General features: G+C 27.0%; 1 protein-coding gene across 1 annotated transcript in view; it reads right to left on the minus strand.

Moving 5' to 3' along the window:
• The window catches only part of LOC142326585 (uncharacterized), a 354,985-nt gene that overhangs the window by 17,700 nt on the left and 314,981 nt on the right, over positions 1 to 22,304 (minus strand). The window contains exons 19-22 of the mRNA XM_075369170.1: positions 12,752 to 12,958; positions 5,427 to 5,687; positions 2,995 to 3,269; positions 658 to 903 (exon numbers count right to left, since the gene is read on the minus strand). Coding sequence (XP_075225285.1) covers positions 658 to 903; positions 2,995 to 3,269; positions 5,427 to 5,687; positions 12,752 to 12,958 — 989 coding nt within the window. The remainder of the gene's footprint in view (positions 1 to 657; positions 904 to 2,994; positions 3,270 to 5,426; positions 5,688 to 12,751; positions 12,959 to 22,304) is intronic.

Here is a 22,304-nt window from a genome sequence, read left to right on the forward strand (position 1 = left end):
GGCAGTAGACATTAGTATACTTTAATAGTTAGGGTTCAATTAACCACAGATTTCAGGAATGATCAGCCTGAGACTGTACAAAATACAACTCATTACGTGTACTTCTCTCTCATTAGGCCATGGGGTTTCTTTTTGTTCTCAAGTTGAACAGTTTACAACATATACAACAGGAATAAAAAAAAAAAAAACTAGTTTCTTCTTTACTAATATTTCTTATATTTTTTAGTTTTATATATGAATATAGTCTTTTACTCCTACTGCTTTTTTTTATAATTAATATTGTGTATTTTATCAGACTTCTTTAAATAAGATTTTACTATGGTTACCCTGGATCTATCCAAGAAAATGTTGGGACAGTTTTATTTTTATCTTTAAAGTCAAACATCTAATTGTTTCTTAACTGATATATATTTTTGTTTAATTATCTACTGATCTAAATAAAATATTTACTTAATTATTTTTTTAACAAATCTAGAAAATTTATTGATTAATTGCTCCATGACGAGAATAGCAGTTTTGATTATCACTGCTGCATCCAATCAATCAAATACGACTAGGCTAAGCTTTACAACCAAATTTACAATAAAATAAAATATTTTTACAGAAAATTTAAAATGTATTCTCATATTAAAAAAAAAGTACAATTTTTATGTATACCTTGAAAAACTGCTGGCCAGGTACAAGAAGGTGTGTTGAAGAAGAATATGAGGATACTGAAGAACTCATCTGATGGCGAGGCATAATTGGAGAGAGAGCTGGTGAAGGTGAGGGTGTTGGTACTTCTCTGATTGGAGATAGGCACTTATTGGGCACTTCAAGAAGTATTGTTGGTGGATGTAGTAAATTACTGCTTGATGAATTTGATGCTGTCTTTTGTGCACTAAGTGGATCCAGTACTGAAACCTGTAAAAAAGTAATGTCACTTGTTATGCATTAAGGAGTATCCATTTGATGTAACACCCATTAGCTGGGTAACACCAGACATAATATAATCAGAGAGTGTAGTCCACATATTGTTTTAGGGACAACATAATAGTACAGTTGCATAGTATTTATTAATTGGGTACTGATGATATATAATTATTTAATTTTAATTGGGATCTACTAAAAATTTTTTACCCGATTATAAATAAACTGAAAAAAAGAATTAGTTGTTTTTTAATTAAATTTTATTTGATCTGCTGAATCAGAAATATAATTAACCAGAAAAATTAAACTATTAAATCAATGAATATGAAAAAAATCAGAGAAGGATTTATAATCAATCTTACAAATGAAAATAAAATTAACTGAAATTGTGTCATAAAAAACCTGAAAGTGATTCAAAGTTCATCTAATACTAAGCTGAAGATTACACTGGATAAGCTGAATTATGTTTTCTTCATCATAACAATACTGAACTCAATATTCAGCAAATATGATGCGTTAGTCTATAAATACAAAAATATTGATACAAACATTTTGTGGCTTAGGAGATTTTTCATTTATGATATAAATACATTTTAACTTTTTTTTTTTTTAATTAAGAAAATTATTTTTAAGGAGTGCCATTAAAATTTTGTTTTAATTAATTTATTTTGAATGATTAATGTACTTTCTACAATTTCTTTATTTTTAATAAATTAATTAGTATTATAATAATATGCAGGCCTACATATACATTTGATTATTTTCATATGAAAATATGTTATCATTCCAAGATTCTTTATATTGGTGGAAGTTTGCATACTGGCTCAGTGGTAGTTGTCAAAAACATACTTCTTAATAAAAATAGTTTTTAATAAAAATCTATTTTCTGTTCACTTTTTTTTGTACATGATGGCAGGTTGTTCTTTTTTCTAAATAGAATGTTTATAACTTTTTGGCAACTGTTAAGATGAGTTCAATAAAAAAAAGAGCATTTTTAAGGAATTTTTATTTCCACATCAAACTCTGAAGATTCAGTATACAGTATGCTGAGTCAAAAGTAAACTTAAATCTAAAACTCAAGCCTCCTAAGCTACAACTACCTTACTCATGATAGGAGAGAGAAAGGAATTCTTCAATAAAGTAAAAACATTGAACATTTTTCAATTAAAAACTATTTTATAGTTTTTATAAAAATTTACCAACCATTACAGATATCAATACAGTATGGTCATTTTTTAAATAACTATGACCCCACATAAAATGGTTTATGATCAAAGTTGTTCAGCCAACTTTTACAAACTTTCTTGCTCCATTTCTTGTGTTAATACAATTGTCTAAATTTCTTTTAAAAGTGTTCATCTATGACTAATTTACTTCATAAATAAAAAATGAATGAGCCATCTTTTTTTGAAGATCTTTAAAAGTGTAAGATTAATGTTGTAGATAAAATAAAAATAATCTTTTAATTTGTCTTGTTTAGACCTATCTCTTATTTGTGTGCATTAACAGCATGTTTGCTAATTTTATATAATTTGAAATAATGTAATTTTTTTATCTACATTACATATGTTACTAAATAAAACTTTCAAGGAACAAAGTTAGAGCACTTAGTACTGTATAATGCTGCTTCACATGTAATTGTTGTTCGATTGTTGTAAGATTATTAAACTGTCAAAACCTCACAAATAAAGTCCTTTTGATCATTGAAATTTTTCAGATCAGCTCATCATTATAAAAGATTCAAGTTTTTTAATTTAAATATTTTTTTGATACCAGGCTGTATTTTATTATGTTAGTACAAGAGTTATACACACAACAAAATTTTATACACATACATATTGATCTTGATAATAATAGATAAACAGAATTTCTTTGCAATTTAATTGTAAGCAACAATCTGCAGTGATTATTTTAATTTTTATGATTAAAAATTGGTACTTTTATAATTAAAAAAAAGGTCTCTAATTTTCTTCTAGGGACAATAACTTAATACTTCACATGGAATAGATTGTAAATAACATCAGCTATTTTTGATAATATTACTTTTATTCTTATTGAACTTAAAGAAAAAGAAGTAGAAAATACCTGAATAGTATGTTTTCTAGCAAAGAAAGGTGGTGATTCAGCCGCACTGGATGTTGATATGGGAGTAGCTGTTGATGACTCATCAGAACCTGCAAGTTCATCTTGAGGACTAGATGCAGTAGGTGTTGTAGATGGGGAGGCAAGATTTGAAGAACCAAATCCGACACCAGTAGTACTTGTTGAAGCAAAGTTACGAAACATTGCTAATATTGAATCGGCTGAATTGGTTTTTTTTGGTCCTAAAAGTAAACGAGCTGGGCGTTTTGCTATATCTCCTAAAATTAATTCATAAGTTATCCATTTTTATAAACACACATGATACTTCCTAAAGCTTACTATGTTTAGTTTTATATAAGAAATAACATCATTACCATTGTACAAAGTTACTTTGTGTTACAATTGTGATTTTACACATAACAATATCCAGTGTGAGTTAGAAGTCACCATGGTAGTTGGCTGCATAAATTTACTATAATGAGTTAAAATTTACAAGCCACTGGTGTTATTGATATTGAGGTAATTGCACTAGTGTGAATTTTAGTAATGGTGCTGTAGTTGATTTATGGAAGATCTAGGTGTTAAAGTTAAATAATTAGGACATATTGCAGCATAACTCAATTTAATCTTGGATTCTTCTTTTTATCAGTGAAACACGACATTAGACAAATGTTAATGTTTTTTATTAGCAGATTTTTAGTTGAATTGTCTATTACTATAGACTAGTGGCATTACCCACTAATGCCACTATCACGCATTAGAGCTGCATTCAACATGATCTAAGATGATGGACAGAAAAACCAGTTTATTAAGTGTTGCATTGGCCACTGGTATTTAATTCTTTATTTTACATTTTTAATTTCCAGGGTGCCACTTCCTGATACATTCCACATCTTGCAAAACTATCAAGTTGCATGTTACAAGGAAGTATAGTTTACTATCTTACCTAGGATATTACAGCAATGCTATAAAATACCATACAATAGTCATGGTATGTGGTATGTGGTATCAAAACATTCATTGATCATGCATTCAGATAAGAATTTTCATTTGCTTACAATATGTTATCAGATTATATTTCTAATCAGTCCACGAATATCTAATTTCAAATAGACTGATTTTAAATAAAGAAATGTAGAGTTTTATTAATTTTTAACATAAATAGTATATAATAAATAAGAAAATATAGAAAGAAATAGTTTTTTTTTTACTGTAATTAAGTGTTCTTTATTTTCAGTAATTGTTTAGTGTAGTTTTTTCTTTGTATTATAAAAACCCATAACCATCAAACATTACCAGAACATTTATTACCAGAACACTAAATGAAATTTTAATTGCACTACAGAATATAGATTGATAAAGAGAAGTGATTAAAAAAGAGGTTAAACTAACAGAAAACTATTGTTAGATTTCTTTAAAGGCATTACATATCATAGAATTTACCAAATCATTTCTTAAGTTTGTCCAGACAAAGTTAAGGAATTTTTATTTCCATACCAAACTCTGAAGATTTAATACAGAGTATGATGAGTCAAAAGTAAACTTAAATCTAAAACTCAAGCATCCTAAGCTACAACTACCTTACTTATGATAGGAGAGGGAAAGGAATTCTTCAATAGAGTAAAAACATTGAACATTTTTCAATTAAAAACTATTTTATACTTTTTATAAAAATTTACCAACCATCACAGATATCAATACAGTATGGTCATTTTTTCAATAACTATGATCCCACATAAAATGGTTTAAGATCAAAGTTGTTCTGCCAACTTCCACAAACTTTCTTGCTCCATTTCTTGTGTTAATACAGTCTAAATTTCTATATAAATTCCAGAATTTTCTATAGTATTCATATGTAAAAAATACTTTTGTCAGAGTAGTAATCAGATAAAAATAAACTTTAATTAAAATCTTAACAAACTCTATGAGGATAAAATTTCATAATACTATTGGAAGAGCTACTTTTAATATTTTTAGTTGGTTGTAACATTCAGGAATAAGGTAAAAGTGGGGCTGATTATGTTAAAAAATATAGTGTGTCAACTGGAGGACTACTTTGACTTACTCAATGTGATCATCAGCTGTGATAAAAAGCCTAGAGCATTAAAGAGGTGTTCTTGATTTAGAGAATGGAGTAGTGTGGCCTGTTCATTCCTCTTTTTGATGTATTAATAAAGAAATAATGATTGGTATATCATTTTCTAAAAATATACTCTACTATTTAAAATGTGACTATGTTTAATGTAACTTCTACACTACTAACAAGCATCTATCAGTCAGGTTCATGGATAGAAAATCATCTACATTCATAAATAAAGAGATCAATTTAATAAGAGATTCTTTGAGTTCCTTTTCCCAAGGAAAGTTGGCTGTCTTAATGGTATTTGTAATAATAGTAGTTAATTGTGATCAATAAATAAGAATTTCATTCTAACCTGAATTTAAAGCCAATGTGACCTCAGAACTAGACAGTGAATCACTTCCCTGATTGCTACTTGTGCTGTGAGGAGACCTTGGATCAGATGGAAGTGTTGATGGAGCTTCAGCATTACTATCAACTGCTAAGGTCATACCAACAGCACCACAAACTGTGCTTTCCATTTCAGAACCAGAACTCATCTCCGATGATACTTTATCCAGTAATCTTGCAAATGTTACCTTCTTTTCCAATTTTGATTGTTGTTCAGCCAATTGAGCTAAAACATTCAAATAACAATTTTTAATTGTTTGATGGTGTCTTTACAACATTATTAACTGTCTACCATCTTTCTTCAAGAAGAAATTTATTTTTAAAAATTCTATAAGATTAAAATTTTAGGGAAGAAAACTCTGTTGAGTAAACATAGAATATCATCATATAAATATTTTTATACTTAACATATAAGTAATGTACACATGCCATTTTACCATTTACAAGAAAAGTGAATTTTTTTACACACTTTTACAACTACAGATAATCAGATGTTTTTTGTAACTACTACAATAAGCAAATATTTAAAAAAAATTACTTTTTTTAATCTGAGAACAGTTTTTCTTTTTATAAAAGGAGTAAAATATGACTAATCATTATCTTTTATATTATCTATTTAATGCCATACACAGCTTTTGTTGCCCTACAAAGAATGAAAGACCTTGTAAAATTAATTGGATGCTAAGACTACATTACCACTTTTTTAAGTCATTCAAGTAAATTTTCTGAATAATATTTCTATAAGAATGTAATGAAAAAAAAACAATTTCTTTTTAATGAATTTTAAAAATTGTTAAATCCAGCAAGTATTCGTTTCAATCTGGCTGGAGAAAATCGAAAAAAAATTAGAACAAAAATTTAGTTCCAAGTAAAAAAGATTGTAACTATCTTGGAATGTCTGTAATAAGAAAGATTGATGTTATAATTCAGATAGCTGAATAGATTCACAAAAATGATGTATTTTCTTCCTAGTAATTCTTTGTGTAATTTTTATAAATTGTGTAAGAAATCAATTAAATCAAATATTTTTCTGTGAATAATTCATTATCAGTCTTAGCAATTTTTAATTATTTTAGTTTTACTACTGGTTTTTAAATAACTGCTTTCTTCAAGTGAATAGAATCAAAACAATCAAATTTATTCATCCAAAAATTATATTTAGAAAAAGAAATTCAAGACTATACCTATAAAAAAAATTATAAAAAAAGGTTATGAATATATAAAAAAAACAAAAAGTTTGCAGCAATGTTAAAACTGAAAAACAATTCAACATATATTAGTCTGCTTAAATGGCCAGTTTGAGAACCATACCTACCTATGAAATGGCAGTTAAAATAATAAATCATAGGTTTTTTAAAAAATACTATGCTATATAATATTACTAGAAAAGTAAAAATAATAAGGTAAAAGTAATTCTAAAATCAAAATGTAAAAATAATTATGATAAAAGTTTAATAAACTCTACTTAAAAATTAAAATTATTTATGTTTTAGCCTGTATTAAAAAAGTTAAAAAGACATTAAAATAAACAACATAAAGACATTAAAAGACATTAAAATGAGATTGAAATAAAGACATTAAAATAAACAACAATGAATACTATAAGTTCAAGAGTATCTACTAAATTGTTTAAAATAATTGTGTAATTTAAGTTATAACATGCAACAAAAATAAAATGTAGACATAAAATCAACATTTAAGGTATAAAAATATAATAAAAATGATTAAAATAAAGCAAGTTAAAATTTAAAAAATGTAAATAAAAAATATGAATGTTAAAAATTATAATAAAATATTACTATAAAAATAAAACAATGAATAAAAAAATTATATACATAATAATTATTTTAATTTGTTTACATGATTAGTTTAAAAACATCAATAGTTTTGTAGCGATATTCTTTTTTTGCCTTCAAGCATAGAATTCCAATGTAGTTATGTTAAAATATTTATGTCCTTTATGTTTGAAATGTTACTTAGATGATTTTTATGCATTATATTTCTATAAAATAAATATTTGCTTCAAATTTTAAAGCTACATTCTGTTACTTTTAAGTAGATTTCTATATATGGTATTCAAAGGTGAGTAGATTTTATATTCTTGTAGTATTATGATTGGTAGAATGGTTTGTTAGATATGGTTTATTTTATTCACAATTGTTTTGTAATTCTTTCCTGCTTTATGTAACTGAGAATTTTTCAGATTCTTTCTTTTTTCAGAAGCAGTATTGTAAGCAGATGGTTTTTTCTTTACAATTTCCTTATACCAAAAGACTGAGTTATGTTTAAGCAAGTATGGAAGTTCAAATTTTGCTTACTTGTGTGAACAGGCACTGTTGAGTCAGTCAAACCATTGGATGATTTGGAAATATATTATTGCCACTAAATGTTATAACAAATTCAATCAGTTCCACTTAAAGAGAATTTTGTTTTGCAGTTTAAACTAAAGAGTACTAATCTTATAGAATGCAAGTCTGTGGTGGGTGAAAAACTGAGATAAGCAAAGCATTGTGTCTAATCAAGCATCTGATCATGATCAGTGTAAATATTTTAAAATATGTGTTTATTTCTAAGTTGAATATCTCAAATTTGTGTTTAATCTTAATTAGATGTAATTTACATCAATTTTCTCAAAACTAAATTCTATACTAATTAATTGAAATCCTTATTTTTTTATTGGTAAATTAAATAAGTTATTTTATTCCAAACCTAAAAAAACGTGTATTTTCTGACAAAATATTTTTGTGTTTTACCCTGTTTTTCTTAAAACCTAAGTGAGGTAGAGATCTGGGATTACCTTTATTCAATTTCTTAGATCATAAACCGTAAGGAAGCATCAAATTTACCCTTTGATTTGTACCCCAAGAATTTTAGTTGGATTAATTTCACAAAGGGAGCAGAAAGCAGGGCTAACTGTTTTACGAGCTGAAACTTGTTAACAAACCATTTTCTGACCTATGTTTATACAAATATTTTCCTGTAGAATCATCTTCTCAGATATTACTATACAATTTGTAATCATTCCCTATGTATATTTTTTTGTTATTTTTTTAATTAATTAGAAAGATACAGTTTGATTATATCTGTAACTTTATTTATGATAGTGATAAATTGCAAAACAAGAAAAAACTCGTGAAAGGTGACAGAAAAAAGAGATAAACTGGAAATCTGATTTAAACTAAGAAAGTAAAATAAAAATAAGTATGAGTACTGCAATATAAATGTAACAGTTGCAATTATTAATACTTAGTGCATTAGCACTGTAGTTGTATGCACAGTGTAAACTTAATGGTTAAAGGTTTTTAAAAAGGAAAGAATTTTTTAAGTAACAATATAAATAAAAGAGATTAAATAAAATTATAATGAAACAAGGAACAAGATAATAATCAATCTATCTTCAAACTTTCTTTTTAAAGTTGGCACCAGATTAAAAATAATTACTAACAACTAATTAGCCTTTAATCAGGCACTTATTTTGAAAAGTTTAAATTTAAATAATAATAGCATTATTTTTTACTTTTAGTGCACTGTTTGAAGCCATTGTTATTATTTTTTGAAAGACAATTTTTTTTAACTACAAGTCTTTATTTAAGATGAGGGTAAGTTGAAAAAACTGCTTGTTATAGATGTTTTGAAGAAAAAAATTTAAAAAATGTTACCTATATTAAAAATGTTAAACACTTCCACTGAACAATGAACGGTTAACTAGGTTGCACGAATATGTGTTGTTATTTTACTCTAAATTTTAAATAATTTTCTTGAAATTTCGTGTAAAAATATTTATGTTGTTATTAATTAGGCTACAAATCGCTCATGCAATAAAAGTCCCATAACAAGCAATAATGCAAAAATTCTTTAAATTATTTTTTTGACCAAGAAGTTTTTCATTTAATAAATTTTCCCCTGATGTTATTTGCAAAAACTTATTATGGGATAATCAGAGGTACCAAATACTTCTGCTATAATACAAAAAGGTTAATATATTTGACAGCAAGTAATGCTTAAACCTACTGAAAAAGATTATACTGGTCAAATTATAGAGCCGCCTCCTTTTTTTTTTAGGTTAAAAAATTGACAGTCATATGGGTATACAAAGATGATGGGGAAAATACACTCAAGTTCCATTCCAACTTGGACACAATGTTTTCAAGATGTTTTTCCTAACTCAACAAGAATTCAATGTTGTGGTCAAGTCCAGTCAACAAGCAATAGTACATGTTCTTTTAATAATTATTTAATTCAGTTACTTCATTGATTCAAGTCAGATCAAATTTGTATTCAAAGGTATAACAATTTAATAGAATTATACAGTTTGTATGTGTGTTTAAAAACATGTGAATGAGGCACTAATGCTGTATGTGTATTACAATAATATGATAACTTCGAATAATGAATTGCTATGATAAGCCAGATGTAAACTATTTAATATTGAAATCATGAAATAACAAATAACATAATATTATAAATAAAAATAATGAATAAAATAAATAAAAGCCAACCTACAGCATCTACATTAATTTTATTAACATTTTTTTAAATTAAAAAAGCTATGAAATAGTTAATTGTATTAAACCAAATGTATTTATATTTTATTAGGCAATAAGTATTACGTGAAAACTGAAAAAAATTAATTAAAATTATTTGCAATTTATAAAAATGTAAAAATAATGTAAATGTTTTGCAATTAATGTTTGAAGTTTTATTTTACCCCTAAAAATGTTCCAGGAAATTTTTAAGAATAATAAATATCTTGAATCAACCTGAAATTAATGTGAATACTTTAATATGCGCTATTGTCAGTAACATCCATACAGATCAGTCAAGGCTGAAACAAATCAAATGACTTTTGTTTTAATAAAATTTGTTTAGTGAACATTTCATTTTTCCTATAAATACTGCATTCTATTGATTCTATTATCTATAGATTTTACGAAAGCAAATATTATAATGATAAGTAACATAAGGTTTATTACAGTAGATGTTACTGATTATAAACTATTTTAATAACAAAATAAAATGTAGACTGTAAAATATCTCAGGAGACAGATGACTGCACTTGAATGATCTATTTGGATGTTGGAAGTTTCATTTTAAACCGCAGTGTAAGTATAAAATATAGTAATGTTTTAATTATTTTGAATGCAATATTTGTATAAATCAACTAAAAGGTACAAATAATTCAATTGGATTATTATTGCTTAAGAGCATTGTGTAAAATACAATAATCATAAGTTAATAATGAGAATTAATATATTTACATAGATTATTAAAATATTTATGTAAAATCAACATATTTTCACTAAATTTGTGCAGGTGTAACAATGAAATCTGGATTGCAGGAAAGCCACAAATGAAAGAGCAGAAGTTTTCAAAATTTGCTGTTACAAAAGAAAAATAGGTCAATAAGAAGAAAATTAAAATATTTTATATACATTATTTTGGGGGAGAACTTCTTTTGGCAGAATTAAAAAAAAAAGGGAGTAATTCTGTTAAGAAGTAATATGTTAAGAAGTAGAGGGTAAGCTAATTTTATTGTATAAAGATGTACACATAACAAAAATTATTAAGAAAGACAGATATAAGAATAAAAAAAAGATAGCTAAGGATGTACGTAAGTAAAGTTAAGTATCTTAAGATTTAGTATATAAGTGAATAAGAGGAGTGTGGAATTTTTTTTAAATCAGTTGAATGACTGATGAAAGAAAAAACGTAGGCCAGATAAAGAAATAAATGTCACTGATTTACATAATCCTTTATAATAACAAAGTCATTTATGTTAGCATTTATGGAATTTTCATAAAATGTGAATTTCATCTGAAAACTGAAAACATAAGAGGCAGAATATCTACTTTATTAGGAAGAAAATGAAATGGTAGTTTATATTATTATAATTATGTTTAGTAACAGGTAACATTAAATTTAAAACAAGCAGATTTAATAAATTAAAGCAATGTATTCATTTTAAAATGACAGAAGTATCTGATATAAGAAGTTTGTTAGAATAAACAAAAATTTGTTGAATAAATCTTTGTGTAATTTATAATAAATTTTTAGATTTTAGGAGTCACAACTTTTCCTGATGAGGATCTCAACCACTGGATTTACTTTCTGTGTAGTTCCATCAGCAGATTTGTCTTCCCAGTGAGCCCCTCAAAAAGGCTTTCTTGCTAGGTATTAGAATCTGCAAGCACAGTGCCACAGCTAGTAACAGGATCGTAGCTGACAATTTCTGGAATTTAAGGAAGAAGAGAAAAAGGATAAGGAAAAGAAGAAGATTGATTAGCTGAATTGGGTGATATTCCTGAAATCTTTAGATACTACAGTTTTCTTGACTCAGGGCCCACCAACAGTTGTATTTATTGTTGGTGTAGTGAGTACATCAATATCTTGTTAGATTTTTGAGTTGTCAGTTCAGAATGTGATTTTAATTAGAATCCAACAGGATGGTGGCTGGTAGATAATACTGAGGTACCAATTGCATTAAAATAAAAATGATCCCATTAATCTTCCAAGTGTACACCATCTGTCTGGAAAAGCTAATCCTCTTAACACCAATCTGAAATTACTCTTTACTTGTTGAGAGTGGTAATTAAGGCAAGAAGAAACTTTAGTGAGAACCATGCTCTCACTTAAGTTTTCATTTCATAGGGTTGAAAAGTTGTACAGTTCTGTATGCCATTATTGCACAAGGAATGAAGAAAAAACCAAGGTTACAGGCTATTTATCAGACAGTTAATGTGAAAACAAATTTAAATTGTTTTTCCTCTTTGGATTTAAAATACTTTACTCTAAATATACATGAGTAGGTTGAGAATACTGGGTACCTTCTATAAAAAGAAAAATAATAAAATTACAAATTTTTTTATCTTGCACCCCAAGCTGATCATTTATAGTTGTTACCCATCTCCTTTCTGCATTCTTAATTTTTTCTTCTGGGTAAATACCAAATCAGTTCTGCCTTGTTGCTTGTCCAATGACTTTGTTTTCTCCCTAACACTGAATAATTTATTAATTAAGGACTGGCTTATTAAGTAAAGTCAGGCCTATAGTAATAGTAAATGCATACTCTGTTTAAAACTGTCATAAAAAAATTATGCAAATATTTAGATAGAAGATAATTGCTGGGGCAGTAAAGCCGTAGAAAATAAAACATTTTTAAAGTGGATTATATATTAAAACAAATTAATATATTCACTGTATCAATTGATTATTAACATTATAATATGAAAAAAATTTTTATAGTAAAATTTTACATATTTTTTTATGAAATTGTAAATTAAATTTACTTACCAGGAGTAGTGAATGTAGTCTCAGCTGCTCTTTCATCAGTGCTCATTTCACCCTGTACTTTATTCGTAGCCAAGGCAACTACTTCATCTAAACTTAATTTTCTATTAGCTGGTGATACTAACTGTTGTAATATTTGCTTCTTTTCAACTGCTGCATTCTTTTTAACTGGAGTTGAATTATTTCGCTTTTTTCTTGGAGATGGTGTTCCTAAAAAAAATTGAGTAATTTCCTCTCTGTTTTTATGCAATAAATCTTATTAAAGATACAAATATAAAATATATATATGTATCGGCATTGATTATGGTCACATGCAGTGAAATTTGTAGCTCATCATTGAATTACTTACCATAACAATTCTTGTCTGTCAATAAATGTTATTTGTAAAAACAAATCTATAGCTAACAATAATTAATTCTAATCAACATACTGTATTTGAATATTATTTCTTGGTAATAGTGTAATACAATTCTGTTATAAATTAATTTATAATACGTAATTACAATTAAGTGCAATAATGTTAAAAAATATCTTCATATCAATCCAAATGAATAAGTTCTTTTGTTAAATTCAACACATTTAACATTTATAAAGTATTATGCACAAAGACAGGCCTTTTTGTTACATAGATTCTCACAGTTGTATGAGTGAAGATTAACATTCTAACACTGCAGTAGGCATCATTTGTGGAGGCTGCCATTTTGAAGTAATGAAAACTGTTACAGTCTGTCATTGTACCTACTTTCAAGAAATCTTTCCACGCAATTTAATAAAACATGCATCACTATTATGATAGTGGCAAGATACCAAAAAGCATCTCACTTCACTCAGACAAAAATCATAGAATCGAAGACAATTTCTATAAATATTTTTATGTAGAATTAGTAATAAAATTTTAACTGAATTTTGTATATTAAGGTTTTTAATAACCAATACCTTTTTTTTAGAATCTAGTTTCATTTTAAAAATCCAGTTGTAAATTCAGAATAAAATAAATATATTAACAAGTGCAGTTCTTTTATTTTGCTAATTAAGTTAACAGTTGTTCAATTTGCAACTGTAAAATGCTGAAAAGTAGTAATTCGTCAAAAAGTTTGAGTTTTAGTGATTGATTTTTAAATTTATTTTTAAAACTTGTAGTCATATGCATCTGAACATTATGAGCTTGCATGTTATTGATATATTCTGTTGAACTTTAAATTGACAATGACTAATGTTTATGATGCAGAAATAATACATTCTGTTATATCTGTAATCAATATCATAACTCAAAATCTGAACTAAAGGACAATAAATTAATCTAGAATGTAAGTTAAGTAATTATGATTTTTTGTTATAAGTTATTATTATATATTTTTTTTTATTAAAAGAATTATTCATTTTATAACCATATTTTATTTCAAAATTTAAAGATGTAAATAATCATTTTCATGCAAAAAAACATTGCAAATTTTTAATAATAAGGTTAAAAAATTATACTGAAATGCTCTTTTTGTTTTTACAGTTTGTTTGAATTTCTTAATAAGTTTATTCCTTTTAAAATTTAAGCTATTTTTTTTTAATATCTTCAAAATAATTGTTATAAGATTTAGACTAATTTAAAATAAAATAAATTTAAATATTTGTAAAAATAAAAGAATATTTGATAGTCGTGAATATGAAAAAACAACATGTTTAGACTATACAAAGGATAAAAGCATGGAAATTAATCAAATTTGTAAAACAGCAGTAGCAGCTCATAGCTAAAATTAGTAGGGGTGCCGCTCCAGGAAATTTTTTTTCTGGGCCTTTTCAAAGCCATAGTTAAAGTTATCTGTAAAATAAAAGAAACGAAAAAAATGAATTAAATAGAATAGCTGGAAGCAGGATAATAATCTAATTCTACACTTTATCACATTCAAGAATGTGGTAGATGGTTTTTAAGCACAACACACACGTTGCAAAAAAAACTACCTTCCACTAGCACACCAGGGTTGGCACTGAAGGAGTGACAGTGCTCTCTCTCCCTTGCAGCATCACGTGCAGCTTCCATGTGCACAATAGCCAAATACCATGCTGCTAAAACTGTAAAGCGTACAGTTCCATACAAAGATTTTTGTATCTTTTCATAAAATGGGGATGGCTACTGACATTAAGCTTACTGACATTATGTTGTACAAGTATAAGGAAAGAATTAAAGAAAAAAGAACTCATTATATTAAATGTTATCGATGATATCGAGTGGAAGTAGGGGTTGCTGCAGTTCCACAGTGCTTATTCACGAGTTGTCACTGTAAGACAGATTACTTAACTTTGGTATTCAGTAAATTAGAAGTTAAAAGAAAATATAGCAATTTATTGAGAGAATGCCTAGCAGATAGTAAATAAGGTTCATTGCCTTTGTAATAAACTGATTTGAATAAGGTTAATATCAGTAACAATAGATTATTCTCTAATTCCTGAGAATATACCTCACACAAAAAATGCAACATTCTACAATTTTACCCTATGACAAGACTTATATTAATTTTAATTTAAATAATTTATTTTGTTAATAATTAATTTAAATAATAAATCATCTTATTCTAGAAAGATATAAAGTCTAAAGTTTTTTCATTTTATAAGAAAATATAGATAAAATAAAAAAAATATTAATAATATTAATTTGAGTAAATCTGAAAGAGATAAAAATAAATATTATATAAATAAAGAGGTAATTTATTGATGGATTCAAATATAATGAGAAATACTCCATAATGAGAAAAATCTAATGGCAACATTTTAAAAAAGTGAGTATTACTTTTTTTGTATAAAATTGCAGATAATCTTTTTAAAACTAAATAAATTGTACATTAAAAAAAATATATTGCAATACAATTTTTTATTATAATTTGTGTATTCTTATTGGAACAGTGTGTTTAGATTTATTAAATTATAATCTACATTTCTAAAAATCTTTTAAAAATAAAATAATACAAAAAAAATTATTTAAATATAACTGACAAGTACTGCTTATTCATTTTAAAATACAACTTTATAAAATGGAATTTTAAGTCACCATGCCAATTGGATCATGTAAAAAAATTGCAAACTGAAAGTATATTTCCTACTAGTGGTCAACAGCATTGTTTTCATATTAATCTTTATGAGCTGTTAATATTCTTGTTTATTGATCTACTCAAATGGTACTTGTCCACCTACAAAAGGTTGAAATTGTAAAATTCACCAAATAATTAAAAAAGAATTAATAAATTAAAATGTTTAATTTTAAATTAAAAAATAATTACTTACTGAAGATATATCTGTTTTTATAGTTTATTGAAATAAATATATGTTTAATATCTGATGAAGAAGTATCCAAATAAAAGTATTAGTAATAGTATAACTGATTTGAAACTGAATATTATACCTTTTTTGACAAACCTGATATTCACCTATCCACTTATCAGAAAGTCATTGATTAATATCTATAATGTGTTGGTCACATTTCTGTATGTGCCACATTGACCGATCACGGTAAGTAGAGAATATGCATCAAATTTTTTTAAAAACTTGGAAACGTCAAAAAAGGATTATAAAAGTTGTATTGATGCTAATGGTGCAACAAAATTCATTTGGTGTTATGAAAAAATGTAGAAAAAAAGGAGTGAATTCATTGCTTCAAAATCATATTGGGATCTGTTTTAGAATTTGTCTGGTATTACGCCCATATTTATGTTGTAAGGGGTAAAGAAAGGGAGGCTTGTACGTCAGTTAGTGGGAACCTGAATAAGTGTTGTATGGCTTATTCAGATACTTAGCATGCGATTGTGACAGTGATTATCAATTTTGCTTATCATCACTGCAGTTAAAAAGCTGTTCTATGTGTAGACTTATAAAGACTACACAGTTATGATATTAACTCTGAGTGTACGATTTCAATCAATAATACTCATATAATTTTTACATTATTATTTTAGGTTAGATAAAAAAATTTAACAGAAAAGGTTTTATTTATTTGAACATATAGTATAAAAATTATAATCCCAAGATCCACATTCCCTTTTAATACTGTGATTTCTAAGGTTTAATTGAAGACTGAATCTCAAGAACAGTCGGTCTAACTCTAAACAAGATCAAATATAACATTTTAATTAGGTAGCCCTAGTAATTATAATTAAGCAGCCTCATATAAACTCAATAATTTAAAAATAAAATAATGTTAAAACCTAATAAATATTTGGTGAATTTTACAGACTTCTTGCTGAGAAGGATTTAAAATAATATTTTAAATTTCAGTACAACCCCAATTATCTAAAGTAAAGAGGTGAAAGCAGATTCTGCATAGCTGAGATCTAGGATAAACTATTTCTACTCAATTTTTGCAGTATAATAATGAATAATTATATAAGAAACATAATTTATTTAGAAAAAAATATCTTATATGAAAATATTCAAGGGTAAATACATTTGTATTATTTTCTATTCTTTATATTTAATAAATAATGTAGGAACCATCTATTTTTAAATAAAAAGTTAAATAACAAATTCAATATTACATTTTATATATATATATAAAACAAAAGAAGTACTGAACTGAATATTTATGAGCTATTATGCTGATTAAAAATTGTTTTATTCTACAAAATTAGTCTAAGGAGTGTTGATTAAGTAGGTGTTACTTGATGTAAATGTTTAATTAATTCTTCCATAAAATAATAAATATACTAACCTCATTACAAAGACAAAATATGAGTGGGTTTAACAACATAATGTACAACTTGACTGACTAAAAGCTCTTTGATGTACATATGATTTTAACTTTTTTCTGGTTGTTTTAGTTCCTGGAAGAAACCTTAAAGTTTTAGTTAATTACAACTTAGAGAAGAAGGGTTGTACTGAAAGAGTTACAGTATCAGAAGAAGATTAAACAAAAGTACATTACACATAAATACAAAAAAGTATGTATAAAAGTATATATATTAAGTTATTTTTTGTGAAGGGACAACCAAGCAAGACAAGATGTGCAAATATTTACATGGAATGTTTGTTTCCTTAATACTTTTAATAAGCAGTAACATACAATTATTTATTACATCAAATTTCATTTATTTGTGTTCAACAAAAATAAAAAATGAAAACATTAATTTTGATTAAATCTTATTCTTTTTGAACAAAAATATAAACAAAAAAATATGTCCATTTATATGAAACAATTATATGATACAAGATGAACCTTTATCATGTAACAATGTAATTATATGAAATTTACTAATTAGAAAATGAAGAAAAATTTTATTTAAGGAAGTAGATAGCATGTCAGCTGTTAGTAATTAAATTGATTATATATTTCAAGGTATTTGATAATATTTACACAGATTTTATTTACTTAATAATTGTCAGATTGTCAGTTTGTAGCAGGTGTTGAATTTTGAGGACTTTCTGAAGTCATGTAAAAAATATTTTTCAAAAATCCAAAACAATGCATCTAGATGCAATGTCTAAATGTACATTTAAAGTACAATCCAATTCATATCTAAAATTTTTAATTAAAAGATGATTAAGAAGTAAGTGAAAATTATGAGTTCACTGATTTGAGAAATTGTGACAAGATGTGAAAAAGATTTTAAAAAGAATAATAATCTACCTGAAGTCTCTCATATTCAAAATAGTAAGTGTAAATCTACTTTAAAAAAATTGAATTATTTCTATTTTAATTACATAGCCATTTTAATATGGTTAGGAGATAGATAGTGTATGATCTGTGTTAAGTTCTTTGCATCTATATACTATATGTAAAGTTGGTTGTTATTAATATCTTTATGCAAGTGTTATCTCTAAGAATCTATTTACTGTGATCAGTGGATAGAAAAGTACTTCTGTTAGAAAGGATCAGTGAGTAAAAGGTGAGAAGGTATAAAAAGAGCATACTTTTTAAACAAATATATATAATAGTTTTTATAAAAACATAAATCATGGTTGTAACACATACCTCTAAATAATAAATATCTTTAAATTCAATTTAGTTTGTTTTAACAATAAATTATAAAATTGTAAGTTTATTGTTAATATCTTGTTATTTCAAATAATAATTTATTTTTAATAATACTCTTCAAGTAACTATTTTCTGGTCTATTGATGTTTCATTCATCAGCTGTTCATTAAGATTATATTGTAATTATTTATAAAGATTGTTTTTTTAAACCAACATTTTTTCAATGTACACAGTAATTTTATATCATTTCATTTGTATACTCTTGTACACCATTTTTACATACTACTATTATCTGAGTATCTCGTGGAGATTTCAATCGATCTCCTAGTGTAGTATCAGACTGTAGATGGTGATATCATTTTTCTTATCTTAGTAAGATAAGATACAACCAGTAAGTAGTTTGTACATGTTAAGTTTACCAGAATCTAAAGTTGTCAATGTGGAAAGTATCCTCAAGTTTTGTTTTAAGTGGTCCATGAATAATTATGTTTAAAAATGTATGCAAAAAGTAGAGAAAAATCATTTATTATAGCTGTAAATAAAATTGATAACAGGACTGTTGCAGCCCAAGTATTTATTTTTTTGTGTACTGACGGATTAATTCATTAATTCACAACAAAAATATTTGAAGCTTGTAAGTGGAATATTTTAATGAAATTTTGTAGCATATGAAAAATGCCATGCCTAACCAGGATTCAAACACAAAACCCTCACACCTGAAAGCTGAGATGTTAACATTTCACCATGTTGATAGACAATTTATGCTTATACTATTTCCAGGAAAATAAAAAATGTATTTAAGTTTCTACCATAGAGATAATTATGAAAAGTTTGAAATAATCACTTTCTACATTGAAAAACAAAGCATCAGTGATAGTGAAATTGATGTATTGTTGAGATACAGTAAAATAAGGTATTTATTACATAAAAATTAGGTTACTGTAATTTAATTAAAATAAGGAAGTACCTGAGATAATAAATATATAAATTGAAATAGTTAATAATGCATACAATGTAAGAAATTACACTGTAAATTACCAATACAAAATTTTTAACTGCTGGACAATACACCTTGACTACAAGAGACAAATCTATTCTCATTAGCCAGCCACTGCACATAGGTTGATACTGTTTTTGTGTATAAGATTCTTTAATACACATTCTTTGACCTGAACTTAATGTAAGTAGTCTAATGTAGTATTTAAGGGAATCATGTTTAATCTGTTTTCTTCTAGCTAATTATGTTTATAAATGTGTGTTTATTACTATATGATATGCTCTTGTTCATTTTATATGTAGTCTTCAATATGGTTTTTACTTCAAATGTTGTCAACATCATATGAACATTATCAATTTATATATTATCTAACATCATGTATGTTTATGTCTTTTTTTAATTTTAGATGATATGTTGCCTATTAATTTACTACTCTTTTTTTGAAATTGATTGATTTGGTGAGAGTATGAGACTCTGTGTGTGTGTATGTGTGTGTGTGTGTGTGTGTGTGTGTATATATATATGTATATATATATATATTGTTGCCAAATGGCTTTGATGGCACGTAATTCATAACCTTGCAGTGGCCCTTAAAAAGGGCTGTTTTTTAGCGTTAGTTCTGAGAAGAGCTGTTGGGTCCAGAAGATGGACTCTGGTGAAGTTGGAGAGTTGCGGCTCGTCCATTGAAGTCCAGTTGGGCTTTCCCTCAGTGGCAGTTGGGTCCCGATTACAGCATGGCAGTGGTGGCCTCAGAGCCTCGCACTGTGTTGGGTCAGTGTCGGTCGTCCTTCACCAGTGCTGCCAAGGTGGTTCTCCCCAAGCGTTTCCACGCTGGGCTAGTTCCTGCTGCTGAGCCCGGCAAGCTGGAGCTGGAGCGGGAAGGTAGCATCCACATCCAGCGGCTTCCTCGGTGGCCCGGCCAGGCCTGCTGCTCCGGTGGGGATGTTGGCATCTGCCAGGAGGTCCCACACTGAGCCAGCCAGGGAACTTCTTCTGTCTTCTAGGTGGTGGTTGACGATGAATTGCCAATTCACTCTCGTGCACGCTCTTTTATAGGAGCCTGAGAGTGGTGGGTGGGGCTGCAGCACCACTATGGTGGGAGAAGTGTGCGGTGGGAGTGATGCTTTTATGAGCACGTTCGTATACTATGCACTTGCTCACATAGTTGCTACTGTTATCGCTCCCCAATATTAAATTAGGCATATATATATTAAATTAGGTAACAATATATATATATATATATATATATATAAAGATGAAGAAGTACATCTTCAAGCATTTAGAAAGTGTTAAGGGGTTTTTTTTTTATTAGACTGAATTTCCTTTTGTAAAATGTAGGTCTAAAATATTACTAAAGACTTTCTTTCAGATTATGTAGAAATAGTTTTTGTATAATATTTTTTTAGAGCTAATTATATAATAGCACATTTATCAGTGGAGTTATTGATGGCATACTCTGGAAGGAGCTGTTTAATTAAGTATGAAAAGATCTTCAGGAAGAAAACTTCCTAATAATTTGAAAGCGAGAATTTAAAATCTTTTTTACATCTTGTCATCTTGTTTTGTTATTTTCAAAATATTAATGATGAATACTAATCATGTCCAATTTATTTTATTTTTCCTAAATCAGTATGAATTGTTATAAGTAATATTCAAAACGTTAACAGATTTAGTTTTAAAGTAATCTCATCTGGCTATAAGACTGGCTGACAGATGCTTAGTTTTACATACTTATATAGATTTTTCATCAATAAATATTACAGAAAATTTATAACTGAATTGAAATAGTAATGTCACTGCTAATTAAAATAAGTATTAGTCAAACATGCATTTCATTAAAAGATTAAGGATTTAAGGAGAGTTACATGAATAGGCTATATCAGGCAGCAAAATAAATTTAAAGGATGCAGCAAGTGAAGTACAGGAAGCATATTTAGCGGGCAGGAGTGAGACAACATCAATCATGACATTATCAGTGTTACCAATCCCCAAATATTAAAATCACGAAGTGGGTGCTAGAAAGTTATGATTCACATTATGCAATAGACACTGCACTAATACACACATTGTGCAAAAACATTTTTTAATTTTTTAATAACTATTATACAGTAGAAGAAACACAATCACAAATGAATTTGATAGGCAGCCTCAAGAAAGAAGACAGAAAACAAAGAACCTACAGGAATAAAAAAAAGGAATGGTTTAAATTTTTAAATGAATGTATATGAAAATGAATCTGTGATTAAAAATGGACAGTTTATATTTTACAACATGTCACAAGCATGTCAAACATGCACATCAAGTTTATTTACAAGTACAATGTCAGTTCAAGGAAAGAAAGAATAAATAAAATAAAAATTAATCACAAACAAAAAACTCTAGTTTATATAAAACAAAAAAAAAACAAAGAAAAATCTGTTGTAATGGCATCAAAACAAACAAATTGTAATCTAACAGGTTAAATCCAGACGCTTTGAGTTATCTAGCAGATAATTAAAACAAATTTAAATACTATAAATACTGGTACATTTTCAAGTATGAATGACCCTTTTGTTCAGAGGGTAAAACAAGTATTTTAAAACTCTTGAACAAGAATACTTGTCTAG

Source organism: Lycorma delicatula, chromosome 6 (assembly GCF_047948215.1).
Source record: "Lycorma delicatula isolate Av1 chromosome 6, ASM4794821v1, whole genome shotgun sequence".
Classification (NCBI taxonomy): Eukaryota; Metazoa; Arthropoda; class Insecta; order Hemiptera; family Fulgoridae; genus Lycorma; species Lycorma delicatula.